The following is a 21789-nucleotide window of genomic DNA, read 5'->3' as shown; positions in this document are numbered from 1 at the left end:
CAGTTATACACAACTTGGCCTTGAACTGACATTCTTTTTAAATTTGTATTTTACAACCAATTTCTCAGCTTCCACTATTCCCTTTCCTACAATACAAATGACCACAGAGGTTGAAGAGACTACATGATGGTTGTATTTGTGGCTATTTAAAGTAACCGTCCAATCCCTACCCTTGATTGTTAGCAGTGGAGTTAGTCCACTGACAATTCAGGTAGGTTCATGGTAACAGGCTCAGCTGTAGGCATATGCAACTACTCTGCCCATGCTGCCATTTACGGCAGTTGTTTTATGGACTTAAGGACCCTTTGTCTTTCCTTTCACTCACAAGTACCTGAAATAGAGGGTCCTAGCCCCTTTAAATTCTAAATAACAAACCATGAAAAGGCAAGGAGCATGAAGTAATTAATCAATCCCATGTTGCAGTCAGATATTTGTTCATACTGTTTACTGTGGGTAATGGTGCAAAGCTAAACATTACTATCAGCAGCTACTCGATTTTATTTGAAGTATTCATATTCACCATTTTTACAACTTCTCTCTTGTTATCATTTTAATTAAGTTTTGACCCTAGTGAAATCACACACTCGTTTAAATGTCACCATTAGGCAATATATTATTGTTACTTACAGTATTAATGTACACATTTTTGTACATTAGAATTCAATTCACTTAAACTTTTCCCTCTTGCAATAAAAAACAAAAAGAAATTGATAACAAAAAAGTAAATAATCTACTGCCATTTTGAAGCTTCTTTACAATCATTGTGTTGAGTATAAAGTGTAATAAATCTAAATGCTTCAAATGATGGCTTCAAAATTTTCTAAATTACTGAAACCTCACAGAATATACCCCACAACAAGGTGAATTTTGCTACAATATGAAAGGGCTTGATAAATGATATAATATTGGCCCTCTTGTAACAGGAATCAAACATTCAGCAGAAGACTTAAACTATGAGAATTTCACAACACAAAATTCCCAGGCTGCATAGTATGGAATTTGCATATAAGTCGCGTTGTTTACATAATGCCCACCAAATTTTAAGACCACACATGCCTAATTATCTTAGGTTAACTAAACACATTATACACCACACTTTAGCAATTTAAACAGCTTATTACCTACTAATCATTTGATTATTATAAATAAATTAATTTGTTGTTCTGCAGCTGATAGCTAAAGTTGTAAAAGGCTGGAAATTCACTTTACAAAGATTCAACTTTCTGTTAAAGGGGGCGCCATCTCCAAGCTTGTTGCTAGTCGTGTACTGAGTGCACTCATCTCCTCAACTTTGTTAGCAAGCTCTTGTTGCAATTCAGTCAACTCTTTCACACGTGTTTCATTTAAAGCTGTCTCATTCATGTGCAAGCTCATCTCTTCTGTTTTTAACTGCAGTCTTTCATTATCAAGTTGTAATGTCTAAAGGAAACAAATAACAAGTTATTTGTAAATAAATGCTCTCAACCCAAAGATGAATTACTAGCTAAGGGTTCATTTTGCAAGCCTCCTGCCCAAGATGACCCAGATTTCTTTTGCCACCTTTCTTTTGGACAATACAGTCTGCTTGCTACTGAACCTCTAGATGGGATACTCTGCCGCTGATAGCTTGCAAGTAGCCCTCTGTTTGGATGACCTTTAACCCTTGAGGATAACTAACCTCTAATTTCTCAGTGAGGTATCACTGCTGAATCAAACATCAGACTCGTGAGAATTAAGGAAATGGTTGCAAACTTGAAAAAACTCAATCATTCACTAAATACTAATTGTTGGTGCCATAGGAAATGTATAAAGAACAAAACAGGGAAAAGGCCATTTTTAATCACTGAGTTTGTGACCAACCTGGTTCTGGTTTGTGAGTTCTGCCTTTGCTTGTCTCAAAGAGGTGATGTCCTGCAAAGTAAGGAAACAAAACTGGTATTATTAACCAAAGAAGGCTTTATGAGGAGTTTTAAGGTGAACTGCAAAAGGTCACTTCATGTGATGGCAAGGTTTGACAGAAACAGAATATGGTTCCTTGTACACTATCAAGATGTAAAAAGATGCCTCCCGGTTAGCTCAATTGGTAGAGCGCCGGACTGTTGTGCGGGAGGTCGAGAGTTCAAATCCAGCCAGACCAACACTCAGAGTCTTTAATTAACTGAGAAGAAAGTGCTGCCTTTGTAATAATATCTGCAAATGGTTAGACTTTCTAGTCTTCTTGGATAGGGACGATAAATGGAGGTCCTGTCTCCTGCAGGGTTGGGGTAGGAGACATTAATTTCCCACACACAAGATTACTGTGTGATGGATGTCCTCCGGGGGGGGGGGGGGGATGGGTGGGTAATAAAGGGGTTAGGTGTCAACTGGAACGAAAGTTCTGTTCCTCTCTACTGCCATTCCTGTGGCGAATAAATTAAACTAGACTATAGATAACCATACTTGAGTATACAGGCAGCATGCTGCATTCTAACAATATACAGTGTTTTGCCTCTCTCACCTCATCCTTCTGTCTGATCATGCTCTCAAGCTGAATTACACGGCCATCCAGGGTGAGTTTCTCTTGCGTCAGGGAATTATATTTCTCACTTAGTTGGTCTGAAGATTCTAATTCATGGACCTTTTAAGAAAGGAAATATCTATAAGCTAATAGTTAAAATGCCTCTGCTATTAAACACCAAGTTTACCATAAAAAATTGATCACAAAAAAACTTGGAATGTTCTTAAGGTATTTTAGAAAGCTCACCTTTTTCCTGAGTTTACCATTTTCCTCCTTGTAGGCATTAAGCTGCTTCTTCCACTCTTCAACGTTAGCTGTGCTTTCCTGTAGGGCTGCTGTTAACCTTGCATTATTATTCTTCAATGTTGTCAGCTCTGCCTCCCATTTTTTAGCATTGGCTGAACTGCAGTAACATTTATGGAGTTAGATTCACACACACATGACCAGACTCCTTCATCAGAGTAATTACTGTGTTGCAATAAACATTTGGCAAGAATTCTAACTTGTGTACTGGTGATTCTTTGTGCTTTACTGGACCAAAGGTTTGCATTCCAATGCATTTCACAGATAAAAGTACCAAACTTTCATTTCACCTACCTTTGAGCTAGAGCCATCTTCAATCGATCATTCTCATACTTCAAATGAGATTCGGTGTTTCCAATCGGTTTATGACTGATCCCAGCTGATTCTTTTGATTCATCCTAAAATTTAATTCAGTTTAAGATGATCTCAACCACCTCAGCTTGACAACAATGCAGTGTAAATACCGACAGATTTCCCTTACCATAATGAACACTTCGCCACATCTAGTAAGTAAAATTTTCTTATCCTACTTCTAAAGGGTGTAAGATAAAGCTATATGTAGGAGCTGATTGAATTTGAAGTACTTAGAACAGTTCTAGCCACAAACACAAAAGAACTAGTAGAGGTGACTATATTTGAGTCATGCCCAATTTCACAGAATGTCAGACCTCTATAAACTTTTGAAAAAATTTCTTAAGCACTTAAACATATATCTTCCAACCAAAACTGGAAGGACAAAGGAATCCCATGACAAGAACATTTAGTTATGTGCACTGTACCCTGTTCTTAAATAAAATTAATGGCTTCAATATGTCTTTTAAGAAAACAGCCAAAATTTACACAGTCATGCAAAACTGCGCTATGTATACAGGAATTGAGGAATGTATAATATTTAGAATTTTGTGAATGTACCTTTACAGGAATTTTCATTTTAAATGATGCTGGTAAGGATACTTTTCTTTTCACAAACTTTTCCATTTTGTTCCTCTCAACTCAACAGAAGCCACAAAGTAAGTTGATGTGATTCAGAAAAAAAATCTCATATCTAGGATATGTGCCTTGAATGATGATATAGCTACTGAAATTATTAAGTATTTTTAGTAGTATTGCATAGGATGCATAGAAAGCCTTTTGTTAAGTAACTAATCATAACAAGTCATCTGTCACACATGACAACAATTATTGGCCTGCTGTGATTTTTAAAATATGTTGATGTATGAATATACACAAAGATGTGAAACCAACTGTTTTAAACATGCAACTTATGAACCTCTACAAACTCAAGTTTGGCAAAGAAGTGTCCTCTGCAACAATCATGAATCATTAAGCATTAGACTTTAATTTGTCTTTTGAAAATTATTGTTTTGAAAATGGTCATGACAATCTGTCACGACCATTTTAAAACATCTGCAAGGAAATAATTTGAAAAGCTTCAATTATCTAGCATCAAAAATTTGCCACATTGTATTTTTTAAGTGAAATTATGGTCATTGATTTCATTGTTGCAACTGAGGGGGGTAAATGAAGTTTTGTAGTTGAAATTAGCTTGAGTCCATTTAAGTAAACTTTACCATAAAAATATGGTTGTTATAACAAAGGTGCGTCAAAGCATTGTCAGGTCAATAAGTCGAAATGTTATACGTGTAGTAGCCAAAATGCCTCAAAGAATCACATTTAAATGCAAAGAGCTTTCAGGTCTTCTGTTTACTAGATAGTTTTCATCGGCACTTTGGTGTCAAGAAAACAGCCGTTCAACCATAACTTCTAACCAGGCCAATATTTTATTCAATTGATGATAAAGCAAATCTCTAACTGAAAAGGAGACATTCAAATATGTTATATTTGTAAGATACCATTGACATTCACAAGACAAAGAGACTACTGTCACATCTAAAACAGGTAAGAAACTTTTAAAAAGCACAAACTAGCCCTCCAGGTTAACAAAACATAAAAAAAAGATCAATATCAGAAGAGCACAAAAACTTGAATAACTCATTTCATCCTAAATTGGAAAAACATTCAAATTTTATCAATGGCAGAATCCATTTTTAAAAACTATGGACTTCTCAATTCTTCAAACAGTCAGAAACAATTCAATTCTAGATCACAAAATTTAAGGTAAGCTACCTTAAATAAGATTGCTTGTTGTAAGTTATATAGTTGTACAGCCAATTTCTTTCAAAAAGCACACAATTTCGAGCAGACTTTTGTACTAGGGTTTTCAGAAATAGTATTAAAGTTGTGAAAAAAAGCCTAGCTGATATAAAAACTGCTAATCAGAAATTAACTTCATTTTCCCATTGCTTAGTATCAATCAAATAAGTTTTCAAACAGTGGGATGTCATAGAAAAACTTAAGAAAAATAAAAAGGAACAAAGAAAAATTGCTAGAGTAAAATTTCAGGACCCTTAATACAACTTTGGCAGTGAGTTCATGGCAAACTTAACGAAAAAAGAGACATATTTGAAATTCTTTCTGCATGGTCAGAAGTTTCTGTTACACCTCATATCTTTGCCAGATCATCTGATCACTATTTAACAAGATTAATAAAAATAATATAAACAGAAGCTGTTTGATGACAACATTCTCCAAAAAATCTAATTGACGGGCATCTTTATAGTCACATTCTCAGTAACCTCCTAAGAAGGAAGCAAAGGGTTTATATGTGACATGTTATTAAGCCCAAAATTAAAACATGACGTGAATTTCTACAGAAAGGCAAGGTAAGGTCAGATTTGAAGATTTTTTCTTTCAAGTTTGTGATGTGTGAAATATTTTTAAAGTAGAGGTGATGCCTGAATTTTTCTAAAACTTGGGTGTGAAACTTAATTAAGGATCCCTCTTTGCTAACTCCTAACACATGAATATTTTTGTACATACCTCACCACTGCTGGCAGATGAGTTACTTTTTACTGATGGTGATTTGTGACCAACACCAGGTGTGCTGTGAGGGGACTCTGCTGTTCCATTTACGGACCCACTTGATGTGCCATTAGTAGTAACTGCATTGACAGGTGCTGGAGATGAATTGGAGTTACCATTGTTGTTGCCCACAGCTGCTTTTGAGCCACCCTTAGCTTCTTTGAACTTCTCTGCAAACTAATTGTCACAAGAGGTGATGTTAAAACTAAATCTATTAGGTTCAGCTTAAGCTCTTATGTACAGACTGTTGCAACCCCACAATTCTAAAGAGGATACTAGAGTCTACAAGGTTTAAGCTTTCATTCCTGACTTTATTCAGTTTGTTGGATGACAAAGTGCCCTCGTGGTTTGAACACAGAATAGGATCCAGACTTTTTGCAGTTTTGTATGCAGAGTTAACTTCCAAAATGGCAGTTGAGACAACTTAAACACATCTAGAAGTAAAGAACCCTGAGGCTTTTACTTGGAATTTTAGAACACAAAATCAGAGAGCAGACTTTCTTTTCTAACCTTGTTGAGTTCAGCTTCTGATGGAAATCCTAAACCAAATACAGTGTTTGCCCTGGGATCTGACCACTGGCCAAACTTCTGTGATGTCTTGGTGAATGTCATGTTTGGTAATACAGTACTGTTGATAATTACCTGAAAAGGGATGATAAAAACCTTTTAGTAACTTGACAAACCAAAATTAACCCGAGAAAGAATATTGAATCTCTACGTCATACACAAATTTACTTTCCAATATTTTGTCCCTAAATTCTCTCATCAGGAAAGAATATCTGGTAAAATTTGACTTTGATGTGTTAGGACACACAATATAACCTTCTTAAAATTCATATCCAATCGGGGTATTTGTGAGAAAATTATAACATATGATATTTAACAATTATTCACCGAAGGCAAGGTGAATATCGTCGAATAATCCCCAAGACGAAGTCGAGGGGATTATTCGACAATATTCACCGAACCTGAGGCGAATAATTGTTTTAGTATAATTTCAGAGCTTAACAACAGAGAAATTTCTAAAATCATAACATTTTAGTAACATTTATTAACATCTCACTTAAAACATTTTACATAAACCGCGTGGAGCAGTTTATATAGCGTCATATAAGGAACCGCTCGACCAATCAGATGACTGGAAACTCTTTGCTCAGCTCTCAAATTATACTAATTAAGATTACTAAAATTAGATTCATGACACCTGTGAGTTGTGGGTGGGGGGGAGGGGGAGGGAAAGGGGAGGGGGAGGGAAAGGGGAGGGGGAGGGAAAGGGGAGGGGGAGGGAAAGGGGAGGGGGAGGGAAAGGGAAGGGGAGGGGGAAGGGGGAGGGGGAAGGGGAAGGGGGAGGGGGAAGGGGAAGAGAAGATGCCACCATGCACTGGTGTCTTCTTGGTGAAGGAGGTGAAAATTCTCCTTGTTTTGTTTTTACCTGGAAAAATAAATAAAAACTATCCATTAAAACTAAATCTAGCCAGGTTGTCATGATGCAAGAACACTTTCAGCTGTGCCCTGGGTTACGCTTTTTAGAGTATCATGTGAGTAAATTTCATCACACTACCATCACACCAAAAAATATAAAAGAAACTATAGCTTTTAATTTCAAGAGGACATTTTCAATTATGACCAAAAGCAGCCCAATCAATACAATATTCACACATTTGTAGTCGAAACTATATTTGACTTCAATGTTGTTAACACCAAAAAAGTGCTGAACTGATTACAATTGACAAATAATTGGCTTCATTACTACTTATGTAAAAAATTGCGAGGAGTTTTGCGTGGTGATCATATGAGCGTTAAAAAAAAAAAAACATTAATTTACAAATTTGAGTTCCCATAGTTGGTTACGTCTCGTGGCATCAATACATACGAGCCTTAAAATAACCAAAAATTCCATTGTGAGGTAAATTAATGTGAAACTAAATGAAGCCTAACGAGCAATAAATCTAAAAGCAATATTCTCGACGTTTCTTTGTTTAAATTTTCAATTCAAAATCGTGAAACCGTAACAAAATGTTTACAGGTCTAATTTTATTGATCGATTCGTCATCAGGTTTCAAATATATCAATAAATTAGCTTAACTCACAATTTTCCATTAATCTGCTTTCTTTATCGGAGAGATAAGATTGGTAAAACGTAAAATTTTGTGCACGCATTAATTCATAGACACAGACGTCTATTTGCAAAGGAGGAATGTTGAAAAAAATCAAATCAGCGGTATAATTATAACCTTTGACAAGGCTACTTGATTGTGAATTTCATTTGCTGCACTTCAGGAATGCATAAAATTGATTTCTTTGTCGAGTGATTATACTCAATTTACGAGACTATAACTTCAAAAAGCTACTCCAAAGCACTTGTTGTCTAGCAATTGCTACGAAAACTTTTTTTTTTGGTAAATGTATAGTTTCTGTCAGAAGACTATTGTCAAACACTTCAGTTTTGGCGAGATGCCATATTGTTCAAAGAAACCAAACTGGCTTCCTTCATAACAGGAAAATACAACAAAACTTTCACCATTGCAACTTCCTTTGGGATAATTTCCCACCAAACAGCTTACAGCAATGTTTGTTCATGATTAGTGAGCAATAACGTTGAGATCATTAACAAGATATCGCAAAGAGGTTGTCTCCAAGAATAGCGAATAAATAAAGATTTACTTATCAACACAAGGCGACCCATCTCGTGAATACTGCCATTTCTCACCTTTGTGCCATCGACAGATATGATGCGGTGTGTTCCTTGGTTAGGATCATAATAAAATGATACAGTTACCGCCTGTTTGGAGCAGGGTAGCCAGCTTTTTTTCGTTGCAGGATCAATCTGGAAGACATGGGCCCGTGTCGAAAACACCGGTTGCTCCCTATGGAGGAAATACATTAATAACAAATCAAAATATACTCCCGTTTAAATTATGACCACATTCTGAAGTAAAAAGGCAGTTTACCCCATGGATAACTAGGCTATTTTTAAGCTGTAATGTCCTGTCCGAGCTCAGTTTACTGAAAGATGTTCTTCATCTTCTATGTCAACTGACGGATCTTATTCACGCTCTGTGTCTAGGTAACCGCGCCAGCAACTTGGATTCCGCTTTGTTTTACGAACCCACGAACTTACGAATTTCGTAATTTTTTAGTAAAAGGACATCAAAATACTCAACAAAATCGAAACAAATATTCAGATATAGCTAACTTAAGACCTCAGTTCCTACTTTAAATTTTGTTTCTTAAAGGCGAAAAGTTCATTTTATAGATACAAAAGATTTAACCAATGACACTATTTATTTTCCGACTTTGCAGCCAAATTTTATATTATTTATATTGTGTGCAAGCAAAGGAACAAAAACACAAAAGCTTTATGAGAACACCGACAGCAAATCGGAGATAAAAAGCAGTCCCTCATGAGAAAAATAATGAAGTTATTCCTGATAAAAATGAGTGATTTCCTGCCTTTTTATAGCTCTTGGTTAAAAAAAAAAATGACTTTCTCGAAATTCACACGAGAAGGAAATTACTCCTTAATATATATTGGAATTGGTTTCGACATTTTTAAATCAATGTCTGCTTGGGGAATACCAAAAGACTAAAATCAAAAGGGTCTCTTAATTCTAGAAATATCACATCCAGTAAGTTTGCATAAACTTGTGACCATGGAAAATAGATAAACAGTAGTGAATAATTTTTCAAAAATAATAAAGTTTCAGATTTAGTTTTATATATTACAGCCAAGTTTTTTGGGCTTCAATACTATATTTATCTACCGTAATATTTTTGCTAAGCTAAATGGCAACAAGCAAATATTGCAAAAGCACTAAGAGATATTTAATCTTTACGTTACTATTGTGACCCCCAGCGTTGGAAAACACTTATGATTTTTTACGTCATTCAACTCGGTTGTAGATGTCATTACAGGAAAATCTGAGTTAAAATCTGCGACTTGTGCTTTTCGAATTTGAGGCGTACCTTCGACCGCAAATTGAAGATGATTCTTTAAGAGTGATAACTCGAGTTGAGCTGAATGTAGTAAAACTGGGAATTTACTTTAAGGCTGGAATAATTATAATCATTTCAATCTATCTATAATCAATCTATATTTATCTAAGGATCGATTATACATGTAAGACTATAATATCCAGATAGATATCTCTGAGGATTACGTAGTCTGATCTCTACTGCTACGTATATATAAAGCTATTTTTGAAAAAATGCTATTTTGAGTTTCAACTGTTGTTCGCAAGGACTGCAAATACCCCGCTACTGAAGTTAAGGTCTAAACTAGCCGGGTCAATCGCGCGGGCGAAAAAGTGTGGAATTTACTTAATTTTCAGGAAACATAATGCAAAATTGGTAACTTCAGCAGATCTGACAACTTTGCTAGTTTGGCGTCTGTTTCAATCTGGTTTAACTTGAAGCTGTTCAGTAAATTAACAATTTTCCACTATAGGAGTCTGTTCAACCGAAAAAGGTCGTGAAGACATTACCTGACACATGTATGCGGTTAAAAGAAAGATTTTTCCATTGCTGGAAAGGTACAAGTATGCAAGTAAGTGAATGTAACTGACCGGTGTCAAGAAAACAAACAGAAACTGCTGAAACTCGTCGTAAAATACCAAAATTTAGTAAGTACTCCTACCGAACGGGACAACAACTTATCGAGTTCTTACTGTGGTCTTGGAAGATTGTGCTGGTAGTCCATTGCAGCCCCATTCAAATCCGTGAATTGGCTAGGAGGGTCAAACACGATTTCCAGCGGCTCTTTGTGCGAAAGACTCAAACGGGAGCGAACTTGTTTAAACATTGTGACGTCCTGGCCGGCTTCTTTGTGTAATTCAGATCATTCACGGCGTCAAAGCAAACAGTCTTTTTGTATTTGTTTCCTTAAACTGGAATTATTGTCAATCACGCTCTAATGAGAGTAAATGATAGTCTTGTGAGCTTCAGTCGGCTATTGCGGCTGTTGTGGTGTTAAAAAAGTTTCGAGCAACTTTTGTTAAGTTGTTCAAGCGAGCCAACTATCATTATAACTCACTTAGCTCTCTTTAAAGCCGCTAAACAGCTCAGACGTGCGTTAAACAGTGCATGAAACGGAAGGGTCATTGAGCAGTTGGAATTCTTTTGTTAGGCGAAGAAAAGAACTTTCGCAATTCATTCCCTTAATTATCATAACACAAAAAACTTATCAACAATTCTTTCAATATCAGAAACCACTCCTAAACGAAGCAGTCAGGTTTGCATGCTCGAAAGCTTTCATCTGCCATCGTTTTTAATGATACAGATAACCTGCCTTTCTACAGGTTATTGCGTCAGAACACAATTTTCTGTTTATTTCTAATTTCCTTTTTCTCTAAGCCTGGAAGGAATCTATGGAATGGCTTTGGAATTTCCAAAGCGACTGTCCGCTGTTCAAAAACCCCGCAGAAACTTAGCCTTCCGCCGGCTTTTGTTACCCATAGAGATGGCAAGCTAGTGAAAGCGTTTGCTGCAATGGTCTAGGGAAGTAATTCCATGTGCAACGGCAGATGCCACTAAAAAATGTGCCGACCACTAAAAGAAGGAACTGTTATTGATAATCTAAAAAAAATTTAGGGATGTATTGAACTATGGATTAATTTTTTCGCAGAGTTTTTCGGAAAACTCAAGAAACTATCTAGCGAGGAACTAGTAAAAACAGCGGTGGACTTAAGCACGGCTAAGATACTAAGAAACATGGATAGATAGATACTTTATTATAAACACCTTGCAGCCATAGGCCGAATTACGGAATATTTACAAATACAGATGATAAAAAAAGGAGTATAAAATATTACAACTTCGTCATTAAGAAAGAAGGAAAATTATCTACATCTTACAAATATGGCTAAAAATAAAACTGTTCTTCAAGCGTTCGGTTTTACATATGGGGAGAGTGAAATCACTTTTGCGCCTCAGTGCGTATCTACAACTCTTCCTTTGGGGGATGAGGCTGTGGAGTCTATGGGTGGGGTTACGGATTATCTCGTCAAACAGATTGGTTGAAATCTTTTCTCTCCTCGTTAAGTTTCGGTAGGCCAGCTGTTTCTAGTGCTACACCATATGACAGGTCAGGATAGATGATTCTGAGTGCCCTTCTTTGGATCCGTTCCAAATCTTCACTGATGTAGTTTGGTAGAGAACGTTGGAATACAGGACCTGCGTATTCCAAGACGGGCCTAATACATGTCACATAGAATTGCACAAGTTCGCTTGGTGCAACTCCGGGTCTCTTGAGTTCTGGTGACTAATTCAAGGGGTTTGCCATTTAGGACTAGGGGTTCGAAATCGTGAATGCAGTTAGAGAATCCTATTGGTAGTTCTTTGCACTTGGCCTCATTCAGTTGGAACTGCACTAGACACATTCAAAAGGAGCCTCAAGACCCTTCTTTTTAGACAAGCTTTTTATCGTTTTTTGTAACTTTTTATTTATTTTCAAAATTGTAAAGCGCCATAGAGCTTTTAGGATATGGCGCTCTAAAAATCTATATTATTATTATTATTATTATTATTAACCCATCGATACTCGCTTGTCTTGAAAGGTCATCCACAACTTCTTGGAGTTTGCTCTCACTGCCCTTAGTAACTATTTCGGAACAAGATGTGTCGTCCACGTATTTCCACAAATCAGCTGGGGTGTCCAAATCATTAATCATGATGAGAAATAACCAGGGACCTAATTTTGTTCCCTGGGGGACGCCGGATGGTACAGAGCGCCATTCAGAGGGACAATCTTGAGCAAGTTTAACTCTTTGTTTCCTGTCAATCAAAAAGTCGACAATCCAGCTTTTGGCTTGACTCGGAATATCATATGTTGCTAGTTTTTGAACGAGAACACTATGGTTGATAAGGTCAAAAGCCTTTCGGAAGTCAAGTTGCGTCATGTTGCGTCATGTTGCGTCATGTTGCGTCATGTTGATCAGAGCATGTGTAGTAGACGATTTGGGAATAGATCCGAATTGACGAAGGTCGATACTTTGTAAAACGGCTGGTTTAACATATTTCTCAACAATGTGGTCTTCAGCGAGTTTGGACAAGATAGGCGTGAGAGAAATGGGACGGAGGTGCTTGTTAATATCATTAATGGGCCTTTGTTTTGGGACCGGGACTACATCAACCTCTTTCCAGGAAGGCAGAAGGCGGGATTCGTGGAACGAGGAGCTAAGGATCACAGAGACTGGTCCCGCCAAGAGATCAGCGTTTTCTTTTAATAACCATGCCGGGATGCCGTCTGGCCCTTGTGCTTTGGAGGGGTTGAGTGCGGACAGTTTCATAAAGGTTGAAAACTCCGATATCGTATTTACGGCATGACTTTCTTTGTTGATTTGTGGTGGATCAAAAGGATTGTGGGTAAGAGGCTCAAAACTCTGCATTGGAGTCGGGAACGCTGAATTGATGAAATTCGCCAGATCACCAGGTGAAAAACCTAGGTGTTGCAGTAACTTGCTGGTGTCATCACGCGTTTCTGAGGCAGGTGAAATGCCGCTGAGCTTTTTCACCTCTTTCTACCACACGGATGGCTTGCACTCCCTCAAATGGCTAACCTTTGCTTCGTAGTACTTTGCCCGGCGGATCTTACGCTCGCGATTCACGCAATTTCTAAGCATTCGAAAGGTGTGCATATTTCCTTTTGCAAGGGCACGCTGGCGTCGTTTGATCAGGTTCTTGAGTTTATCGTTCAACCGTGGTGGCTCGCTTCGATGAATAGTTTTGGATCACAGGGGAATAATAAAGAATAATAAACATTTGACGAAAGAGCAGAATAGAGAAAAGCTGAAATTAGCTAGAAAATGTGAGTAAGAAAAATTATTAAGTTGAAAGAAAAGCATTTTGTAACAGTGCAGCTTATGAACCTTAACTGTCAAAGTAATTCAAATTTTATCTTTATGCTTATTATTATTCAACCCTTTGCATAGATATGAGTAGGGGTTAAGATTTCTGTTTTGCGAACAATTTTGTATAACATGGATTCATTCCTTGTACCAGCCCTTTTTTTTTTATTGCAATCTTCTGAACGCACTACGTACTGATACAACTACGTAGCGTTAGCTCAAATATGCATACGAGACATACAAGCATCAACCGGCCAATCACGTTAGTTGCAAACGACGTCAACATGTGGTAAGAACAAAAAATGGGGGAAATGAAGTGAAACCAGGTGTGTCGCTGATATTCTTACCACATTTTGACGTCATCTGTGATTTGTTACGTTACGGAAACATAGAATCTGTTTTAAAGAATAAATAAGCAAAATGTCATAAATAGTGACGTCATATTTGCGTCTGTCCTCTAATAGATCATAGGCCACAGGCAGCCCAGGCTCACTACTAGAAAAGCGGAAGTGACTCTTAAGGCTGGTTTTCATTAGCGACGGAGTTGGAGTCGTAAGAGCGCTTATGACCTAGTGAAAATCGAAAAACGGAGTCGTAAGCGGAGTCATAAGCTCGACAGAATCGGAGTCGGAAGAATCAGAACGTTCCCATTTTCTTCCGATTCCGCTTATGACTCCGCCGCTTACGATCCAGTTAAAATTGGATTGTCGGAGTCGGAAGCGGAAGCGGAAGCGGAAGAATAATCCAAAGACAATGCTCGAATCCAGGCCCGTGAAAGTACAAATTTTGGCGCCAAAGACAACATGGCGGACGAAGAGCAACTTTGGCTCTTATTAATCATTATTTTGTGCAGGCAGAGACAATGCAGGAATAATCTCGTTCGAAAAAGAAAGAAATTTTGGGTTCGAGATATCTATCGACGTCGAGCAGCCTAGGAAGAGTATGCTAACCTCGTCAGCAAACTACGACTTGGTGATCGTGAATCGTACTTTCGGTAGGTTCATATCGAGTATTTTAACTTTTAATTTCGTAATTTTACCGTCAAGCTCACACGTTTAAATTTGTTACGGCTATTTGTGCATTTTGGAAAGATGGAATCGAGGATTGTGATTGGTTTATTCTTCCACTTCCGCTTCCGACTCCGACAATGCAGTTTTCACTAGATCGTAAGCGACGGAATCATAGGCAGAATCGGTGTTCTGCTTCCGACTCCGTCGGTTTGATTTTCACTAGATCGTATCGCTCCACGCTTCTGATTACGACTCCGACTCCGACTCCGTCACCAGTGAAAACCAGCCTTTACCGTGTTGCGCAACGTTTTATATTTATAAAGGTTTGTATGGGATGTTATCGGTTTGCCTTAAAAGAGAGAAAAAAATGTCTTGTTTTGAAATAAAATGGACTTACCTTATTGCCTTGTTGTTTTCTTTGTTGATTCCTAGCGTCTCAGACCATTTTGAAGCGTTTTCGGCGAGTTAGAAACTGCTAAAAGCAGTTGAACACCAACATAGCGCTAACTCGCCGAAAACGCTTCAAAATGGCCTGAGACGCTAGGAATAAACAAAGAAAACAACAAGGTAATAAGGTAAGTCCATTTTATTTCAAAACAAGACATTTTTTTCTCTCTTTTAAGGCAAACCGATAACATCCCATACAAACCTTTATAAATATAAAACGTTGCGCAACACGGTAAGAGTCACGTCCGCTTTTCTAGCAGTGAGCTTGGGCTGCCTGTGCTTAGGCAAGAACCGATCAAAACAGCTAGTCTCGTGCCCAGACCTTTTACGGGCGAGCCTAATTTCAGTTATAGTAACACAATAGGATCTGGGAACAAGATTCAGCTTATCCAGAAGCCCAATGCTCCTGGCTTAGTATATCAGATATAAATAAAAATATCTTAACCGTGTCCCTGAGCCTTTCAAAAAGAGAGTGGAAATGATACTCTTGCTCCCTCTGCAACTCAGGGCGCTTCAAATCGTGGGGGAAAATAGCCCCCCCCGGCCCCCCTTCCCTCTCCCCCTACAATCACTCCATAGATCCCTTTACTCTGCTCATTTTTCAGAACAGTATCACGTACAGAACTAAAGGGGAGAAGAGGATGACAGAATTGAAGAAAAACGGTTTTCTTTTAATTCGACTTGATCGTTTAAAAAGAAAGAAAAAGAAAGAAATCTTTGTCACAAAGCACGAGACGGAAGGACTGCGTTGTAATTGTATGAAACGACTGAGATATTCGAGTGCCGAAAAATACAAAGGGAATACCAAATGGGAGAAAATATGAATTTTATGTTCCAGTGGCAAGAGCAATGTGTCACGAGTGTTCCCGGATGTCGTGGTTGGTCGTATTAATTTACAAGTGTCTTAGTTCCCACTAGTGAAACACTCGGCGCACCTTGTGTCGTTACGCGTTTATATCAGTTTCTTCTTTTACACTGAGAACGCCCCCAGCTACAAGACAAAAAGGCAAAAGTTGTCCAAGCAACCGAGTTAAAACTTACTCAACTGCAAACTTCCTTGGAAAAAAGAGCGCTAAATTGCTTTTCTTGATCGTTCTTTACACCTTTGAGCATACTCATCTAGACAGCTTCTGGAGGGTTCTCAAATTTACACCTGTTTATGTTTACACGCACTGGCGTTTCTTTTGTTAAGCAACTTTCCTAAAATAAATAACAAATGAGTAGTATGGCCATGAGACATGTGAATTGATTGGTGTATTGTTAGAAACTTTGAAATACGCATAAGAGCCGTTATCAAACTCTGGTCCTATTAAAATCAGCAGATGAATCCTCTTCCATCACGAAATAGCTTTCAAGACACCTCTGGTTATGTTCACGTTGTTGCTTTTGTTGTTATGGCTGTTTCTCTTTTTATTGCATACTCACATCAATTCATTTGCTTCCTTAACTGGAGATGGTACGTTTGATCCTTTTTTTTAATGGGGGAGGGGAGGAAGAGTGGTGGGGGAGACTAAGCCTTTAACACTGTCAAACTCATTACGACTTTGACAGCGTATAAACTCTCTGGTAAGTGTATTGATTAAGTTCCGTTGAAACCCATGAGCACCCATTAGTTTCCAGCAACCTGTGTTTTATCTTTTTTATAGACGTGTGCTCTTCTACCCGCACACGTTAAAATCGTTCTCGAAGCCCACGGGTCAACAGCTGTCGTTCCAAAATAAAGTTTTTGTATCTTATTGAAAGTGAGGAAACATTTTTTTTTATATAAAGATCGGCAGTGCATAGACACACGGATGTCTTTAAATCAAGAGCCCCTTTCTTTGAGTGCCTAAATTATTTCCTGAATATTCCCATCTCGCTAGTTTATCGATTCATTTTTGCCGACATTTTGTGATAAGATATTATTTCCGCTTTGCACTGGTAATATTGCTCAACAGACCTGGTTTTCCTTTTGCTTTGGCGGCAGTTTCATCCAGATTTTTTGGCACGCCATATCTAAATTTACTGTACCTGAGTTCCACTGAGGAATAAAAAAAGTTGCAGAAATGACCCAGTGTATGATCTATGCTAATGCAATGAATTACGGGACATTAACTTAAGTAAATGTGAATAATCAACCTTGCACGATGTTAGAGTTTTTTGTGTTTTGATTAACTGAAGGCTTTATCTACATGTTCTCAATCTGCATTACTGTTTGTCCAGCTTTAAGGTCCCAGGACTGATTTGTAGTTGCGTGGTAAGTTACGTTTCCAATTCAAAACATCTCCAAGTGATGGCTCTGCTAAAGAAAAACGGTTTTGTAGAACAACACATTCACAGATTTTCAAGGACAAATTAAGTAAACCTGGAGAAGCTTGTAAAACACTGGAGTACTCGCCATATAAAGAAATAAGACAATGAAGTGCTAAGATGTCCTAGTGATATTTAAAATCTCGAAAAATGTAGAATATTCCAAATCAAAGCTGACGAGTACAGGGTCGGGTGGGATGGTGGAGTGTATGGCCTATTTACCCATGGGTCAATTCGATCGCGTACTATTGTAAAACCGGCCAACACGGCCATATTGGCAAAACAGGAAAGGAGCTAATGGTACTCTTTTCGTGACTGGTAGTCATTCCAGCTTGTTTAGTTCTTCTTTGGGTGAAAAATGGCAACAAGAAGAACGGGGCAGCTAGTTCAACGCAGTACAGCCTCTAGCGGAATAACGCCAGAAGACAATCCCGACATCGAAGGGAACGAAGGTTACGAAAGCGACGGAGAATCTGGCGATAGGAAAGAGACCAGGCTCACTCTGATGGAAGAAGTGCTTCTGTTGGGACTAAAAGACAAAGAGGTAGTCTTTTTATTCCTGTTCTTGGTGTATATTTTTATAGTTCTCTGTTAACGAAAAGTTTCGCTTCTCTAATCAGGGTTACACGTCGTTTTGGAATGACTGTATTTCTTCGGGCTTGCGCGGATGTATGATCATCGAACTGGGTCTAAGAGGAAGAATTGAACTCGAGAAAACCGGAATGCGACGAAAGAGCTTGCTTAACAGACGTGTTCTTTTTAAGAATGATAATCTAACGGGTGATGTTTTGCTGGATGAGGCCTTGAAACACATCAAAGAAACTGATCCGCCTGATACGGCGCAAAACTGGATAGAACTCCTAAGTGGTAAGTCGACTGTAGTTTGTTAAACGAAACACTATCACATTATTTATGCCATATTTATGAGAGAAGTTCTATTTTCTCGTCATAGCTCAAATAAATCTACCTCAGTGTTTCAAGTGTACGCTGTAGCTACTCTATGTTTTATAATCACATCGGTTTAAAACACTTCAATTCGTTTTCTGGTGATGACAATGACGAATGATTCAACTAATTTTTTTTAGCGACGATCCACAGTTTTTGTTCAAGGCGTCAGATAAACGCTATGTTAAGTGATTCACTGCATCCCTAGCCCTCTAGAAGCTTTGAAGGTTTCCCTGAAAGAGCAGCATTCTTTTAGGTAATATGGTAATGAGATTGGTCGGCCCTGGAGACATTTTAACGTGTCACTATTTAGCATTTTGCAGTTTACAATCAAACTCACCCTGGAGTAAGTTTTCCGATATGATTTATCCACGAGATACGTTAATTCTTGGGATAGAAGTGTGACTACTTTTAAGTACTGATACAGAATTACGTACTCGATTGAAATAATTTTTTTTGCGTTGGTTTTTGCCTGAGACCACAGTACCATACTCGTTAAACATTGCCACCGTTTGTTTGTTTGATGGTTTAATTGTTGCTAATAGGACCTCTTTTATTCATCTTGATATGTTGTTGTAAAGAATGTATGTTCTTCTTTAAAGAAATTTGTTTAGTGCAATCCCAATTTGTTTAAACTTCATAGATGTATTGCCCATATGTCCCGTGTTGAAATGTTTTCCCTTTTTTTACATCATTTTCATACAATCAAAAGTGCTGCAGTTGTCCAGTTCTATGTTGAAATTCCTGGTAATAGTTACCCTAGTATCAAAACATTAACAAGACTCTAGAGAGGTTCCTATTCCTACTCCTTGATTTGATAAAAAAGGAATGTGTACACAATATCAGTACACTTTCACACTTAATTATTATGAGAAGGAAAAAAAATCTAAACTAGGTTGAATTGTTTTATTCAATATCAAATTCCCATGGTTGAAATTTTGCAAACTGTATGGTAGCACAGTGCCAAGAATTGGTATTTAGATCTTGGCAGTAGCAAACACAGTGGTGCATTTTTCAAAGCCTCTTTTAATAATTTTGGGCCAAAGAGCTCTTCTGAACCACACATTAGACTTGGTTTATTTGTTAGGAGTATTTTGAAAGACTTTCAAAAGAGAAAAAGTGGCTTGGTCAAAGATGTTCTTTACAAGAAGCAGTTTTCTCAGGTCTTAAAAAATTCAGAGATTTTTGGGAGAATGCATATTAGACCTTCAACTGTTATTTCTTTGACAGGTGAGACCTGGAACCCTCTGAAGCTAAGATATCAGCTTAGGAATGTCCGTGAACGTCTGGCAAAGAATCTTGTGGAAAAGGGTGTTCTTACAACTGAGAAACAGAATTTCCTTCTGTTTGACATGACTACCCACCCGCTAGTAGATTCTGTTTCCAAACAGCGAGTTGTACGCAAAGTGCAAGAGGCTGTTTTATCGAAATGGGTGAATGATCCTCATCGAATGGATAAGAGGACTTTGTCACTTATCTATCTTGCTCACTCCTCTGATGTTCTGGAGAATGCATTTGCTCCACTGTCAGATGATGATTATGAACTCGCAATGAAACGTGTTAAGGACCTTTTAGATCTTGAACCTGAAGAACAAGCGCAGAAACCAAATGCTAATGAGGTCATGTGGTGTGTTATTTCTGCATTTATTAAATAGAGGACTGTGGGTAAATGTAGATAGGTTTCATCTGTTGCACAAAATGGTTTTTACAGACATGTGTCGCTTGAAGGACGTCTGCTATGACAGTTCCATTTATTATCTGTACACACAATATTGCCTCCAGTGTCAGAGAAGCCACAAAATATCAGTTTGATAAGATAGAAAAATACTTAAATGAGATAAATAATGAACCATAAACAAGGATGGTAAAACCATGCAACCATCTTGACATGCTCAGTGTAAGCGATTGACTGGGCACAAATTATCCCTTAATTCCTTGAATTATGCAGCTCAGAGTACATGAAAAAGTGCTCAATTCATTCTCTCTTTTGTCATTTAAGTATGCATTCATTGTTTCAAAATTAACATAGGTTAACTGGATAGCATTCTAATGCTTACCTTGTGCTAAATACACTTAGATATAAAATGGTGTTTGGTTTCTCTATTCTCTGTCCAAGGACTTATGTAGACACATGTAATTGGTATTAGTCATGCAAGGTAGTTGAAGTTACAGTTGAGGTCAGTAATAAGCCACCCGAGGATTGGATTAAAAAAAAAGGAATTGAATGTGTTTTAGTCTTGTGTTCTTTGTGTTCATTATGGACTTCTAGAATATCAGGCCATGGATGTTTTGAAATGATTAATTTTAGTATTTGTCTGAAAAATATATATATATGTCAATGACTTTGTGTAAAGTTTCGTAGATAAGCTGACCATTTGTGATTGAACTATTATTTTTAATACCATTAATTGTATAAATACATTGTTCATACTAAGTAATCCCTAATAAGTAGCTGAGTAATATCCTATTTAGCTCTTATTACATACATTCTGTTGGGAAGAAATTAAAGGGAACATCTTATTAAACCTGGGATTTACAACAACAAGTAACAAAACAGCAGCATTATTGTATTGCCTTGTTAGCAGTGGGTGCTCTAGAAAGATGGAATTTAGTTTGTGCGATAACATAATGAAAGTGAGGAGATGCTTGTTAGAGGAAAACCTTTGAAAATATTGTGTGCAAGATTTTTGATGCATAAGAGACTAAACAATTCTGCCTCTTGAAGTTTAAAATCCTAAACACTTCTTTTTCCAACAGAAACTCTGCTGTGAGGCAGAAATTGCAGAACAGTGCTTTAGAATTGCCATATTTATGTCTCAAAATGATGACTTCAGTTGAATAGAAACTTTCACTTCACTGAAATGTAGACAAATGTAAAGACTAAGAAGGTGGCTTTTTTGTTTTGCATTCTTACAGAAATGGTTGATGTTCTAATCAAGTTTTTAGAAAACCATAGGAGTTTTGGGTCAGTTTGATCACTCATACAGAAAATCTTATGGCAAGCGATCTGTACAGTATAGTTAGCTGCCCATAACTGTTAAGCTGTTGAATTGATGTTTTATTATTTTAATCAGCTAAGTATTAACCTTGATAAGTACAAAAAATATTATGGTAGAAATCCTGCCAAAAAAATTAAAGACTGCTTGTCTTTGCTAGACTTTTATAGGTTATTTGTGGTGGATTTATCCCGTAGAGAACAAAGAACATGTAAATTTCTCTTCACCAATTCTAGAAAGAGTTATGTTACTTTCTGGGTCATCCACGGTGTAAAAACCTGACGAGGTTTTCTTTGTTTCATGAGGTATTGTTTTGCTGTATGCTATTGTTAATAACGTTTTGTTGTCTTAGTTTTATGTCACTCGTGAGCTTCACAGGTTTTTACACCGAGGATGAGCCTACTTTCTAGCCTGTGAAGAGAAATGCATTTCATTGCTGCTTAAAGATCTTTCTGAAAATGGTTAGCTTGCAGGGCAGGTGTAATTTTGGCAAATGGGTGCATAGTATGTTTTTGGTCAAAATTACAGCTGTCATCTTTGTTGGTTTGTTTGTTTTT

At 37.5% G+C, this 21789-nt stretch overlaps 2 protein-coding genes across 4 annotated transcripts; one reads left to right on the top strand and one right to left on the bottom strand.

Moving 5' to 3' along the window:
• Positions 1 to 478: 478 nt before the first annotated feature.
• Positions 479 to 10763, bottom strand: LOC111340765 (homer protein homolog 1). Of its 3 annotated transcripts, none has more exons than XM_022947661.2 (9): positions 10338 to 10763; positions 8412 to 8568; positions 6212 to 6343; positions 5660 to 5878; positions 3074 to 3177; positions 2723 to 2879; positions 2477 to 2596; positions 1840 to 1890; positions 479 to 1419 (listed from the first exon to the last, which is right to left on the bottom strand). In XM_022947661.2, the coding sequence occupies exons 1-9, from the start codon at positions 10409 to 10411 to the stop codon at positions 1216 to 1218; spliced, it is 1218 nt and encodes a 405-aa protein (XP_022803396.1). In that variant the 5' UTR covers positions 10412 to 10763; the 3' UTR covers positions 479 to 1215. The 3 variants fall into 3 exon arrangements, with proteins under 3 accessions (XP_022803396.1, XP_022803393.1, XP_022803397.1); XM_022947658.2 differs by having other exon boundaries at positions 10369 to 10763; XM_022947662.2 differs by lacking the exon at positions 10338 to 10763 and adding an exon at positions 8653 to 8796.
• Positions 10764 to 17530: 6767 nt separating this feature from the next.
• On the top strand, positions 17531 to 21399 carry LOC111340755 (Golgi phosphoprotein 3 homolog sauron). The gene is made up of 3 exons (XM_022947644.2): positions 17531 to 17835; positions 17912 to 18158; positions 19467 to 21399. The coding sequence occupies exons 1-3, from the start codon at positions 17650 to 17652 to the stop codon at positions 19889 to 19891; spliced, it is 858 nt and encodes a 285-aa protein (XP_022803379.2). The 5' UTR covers positions 17531 to 17649; the 3' UTR covers positions 19892 to 21399.
• The last annotated feature ends 390 nt before the right edge of the window (positions 21400 to 21789 follow it).

Source organism: Stylophora pistillata, chromosome 4, assembly GCF_964205215.1.
Source record: "Stylophora pistillata chromosome 4, jaStyPist1.2, whole genome shotgun sequence".
NCBI classification, from domain to species: domain Eukaryota; kingdom Metazoa; phylum Cnidaria; class Anthozoa; order Scleractinia; family Pocilloporidae; genus Stylophora; species Stylophora pistillata.
This window is presented reverse-complemented; position numbering and strand designations above follow the sequence as displayed.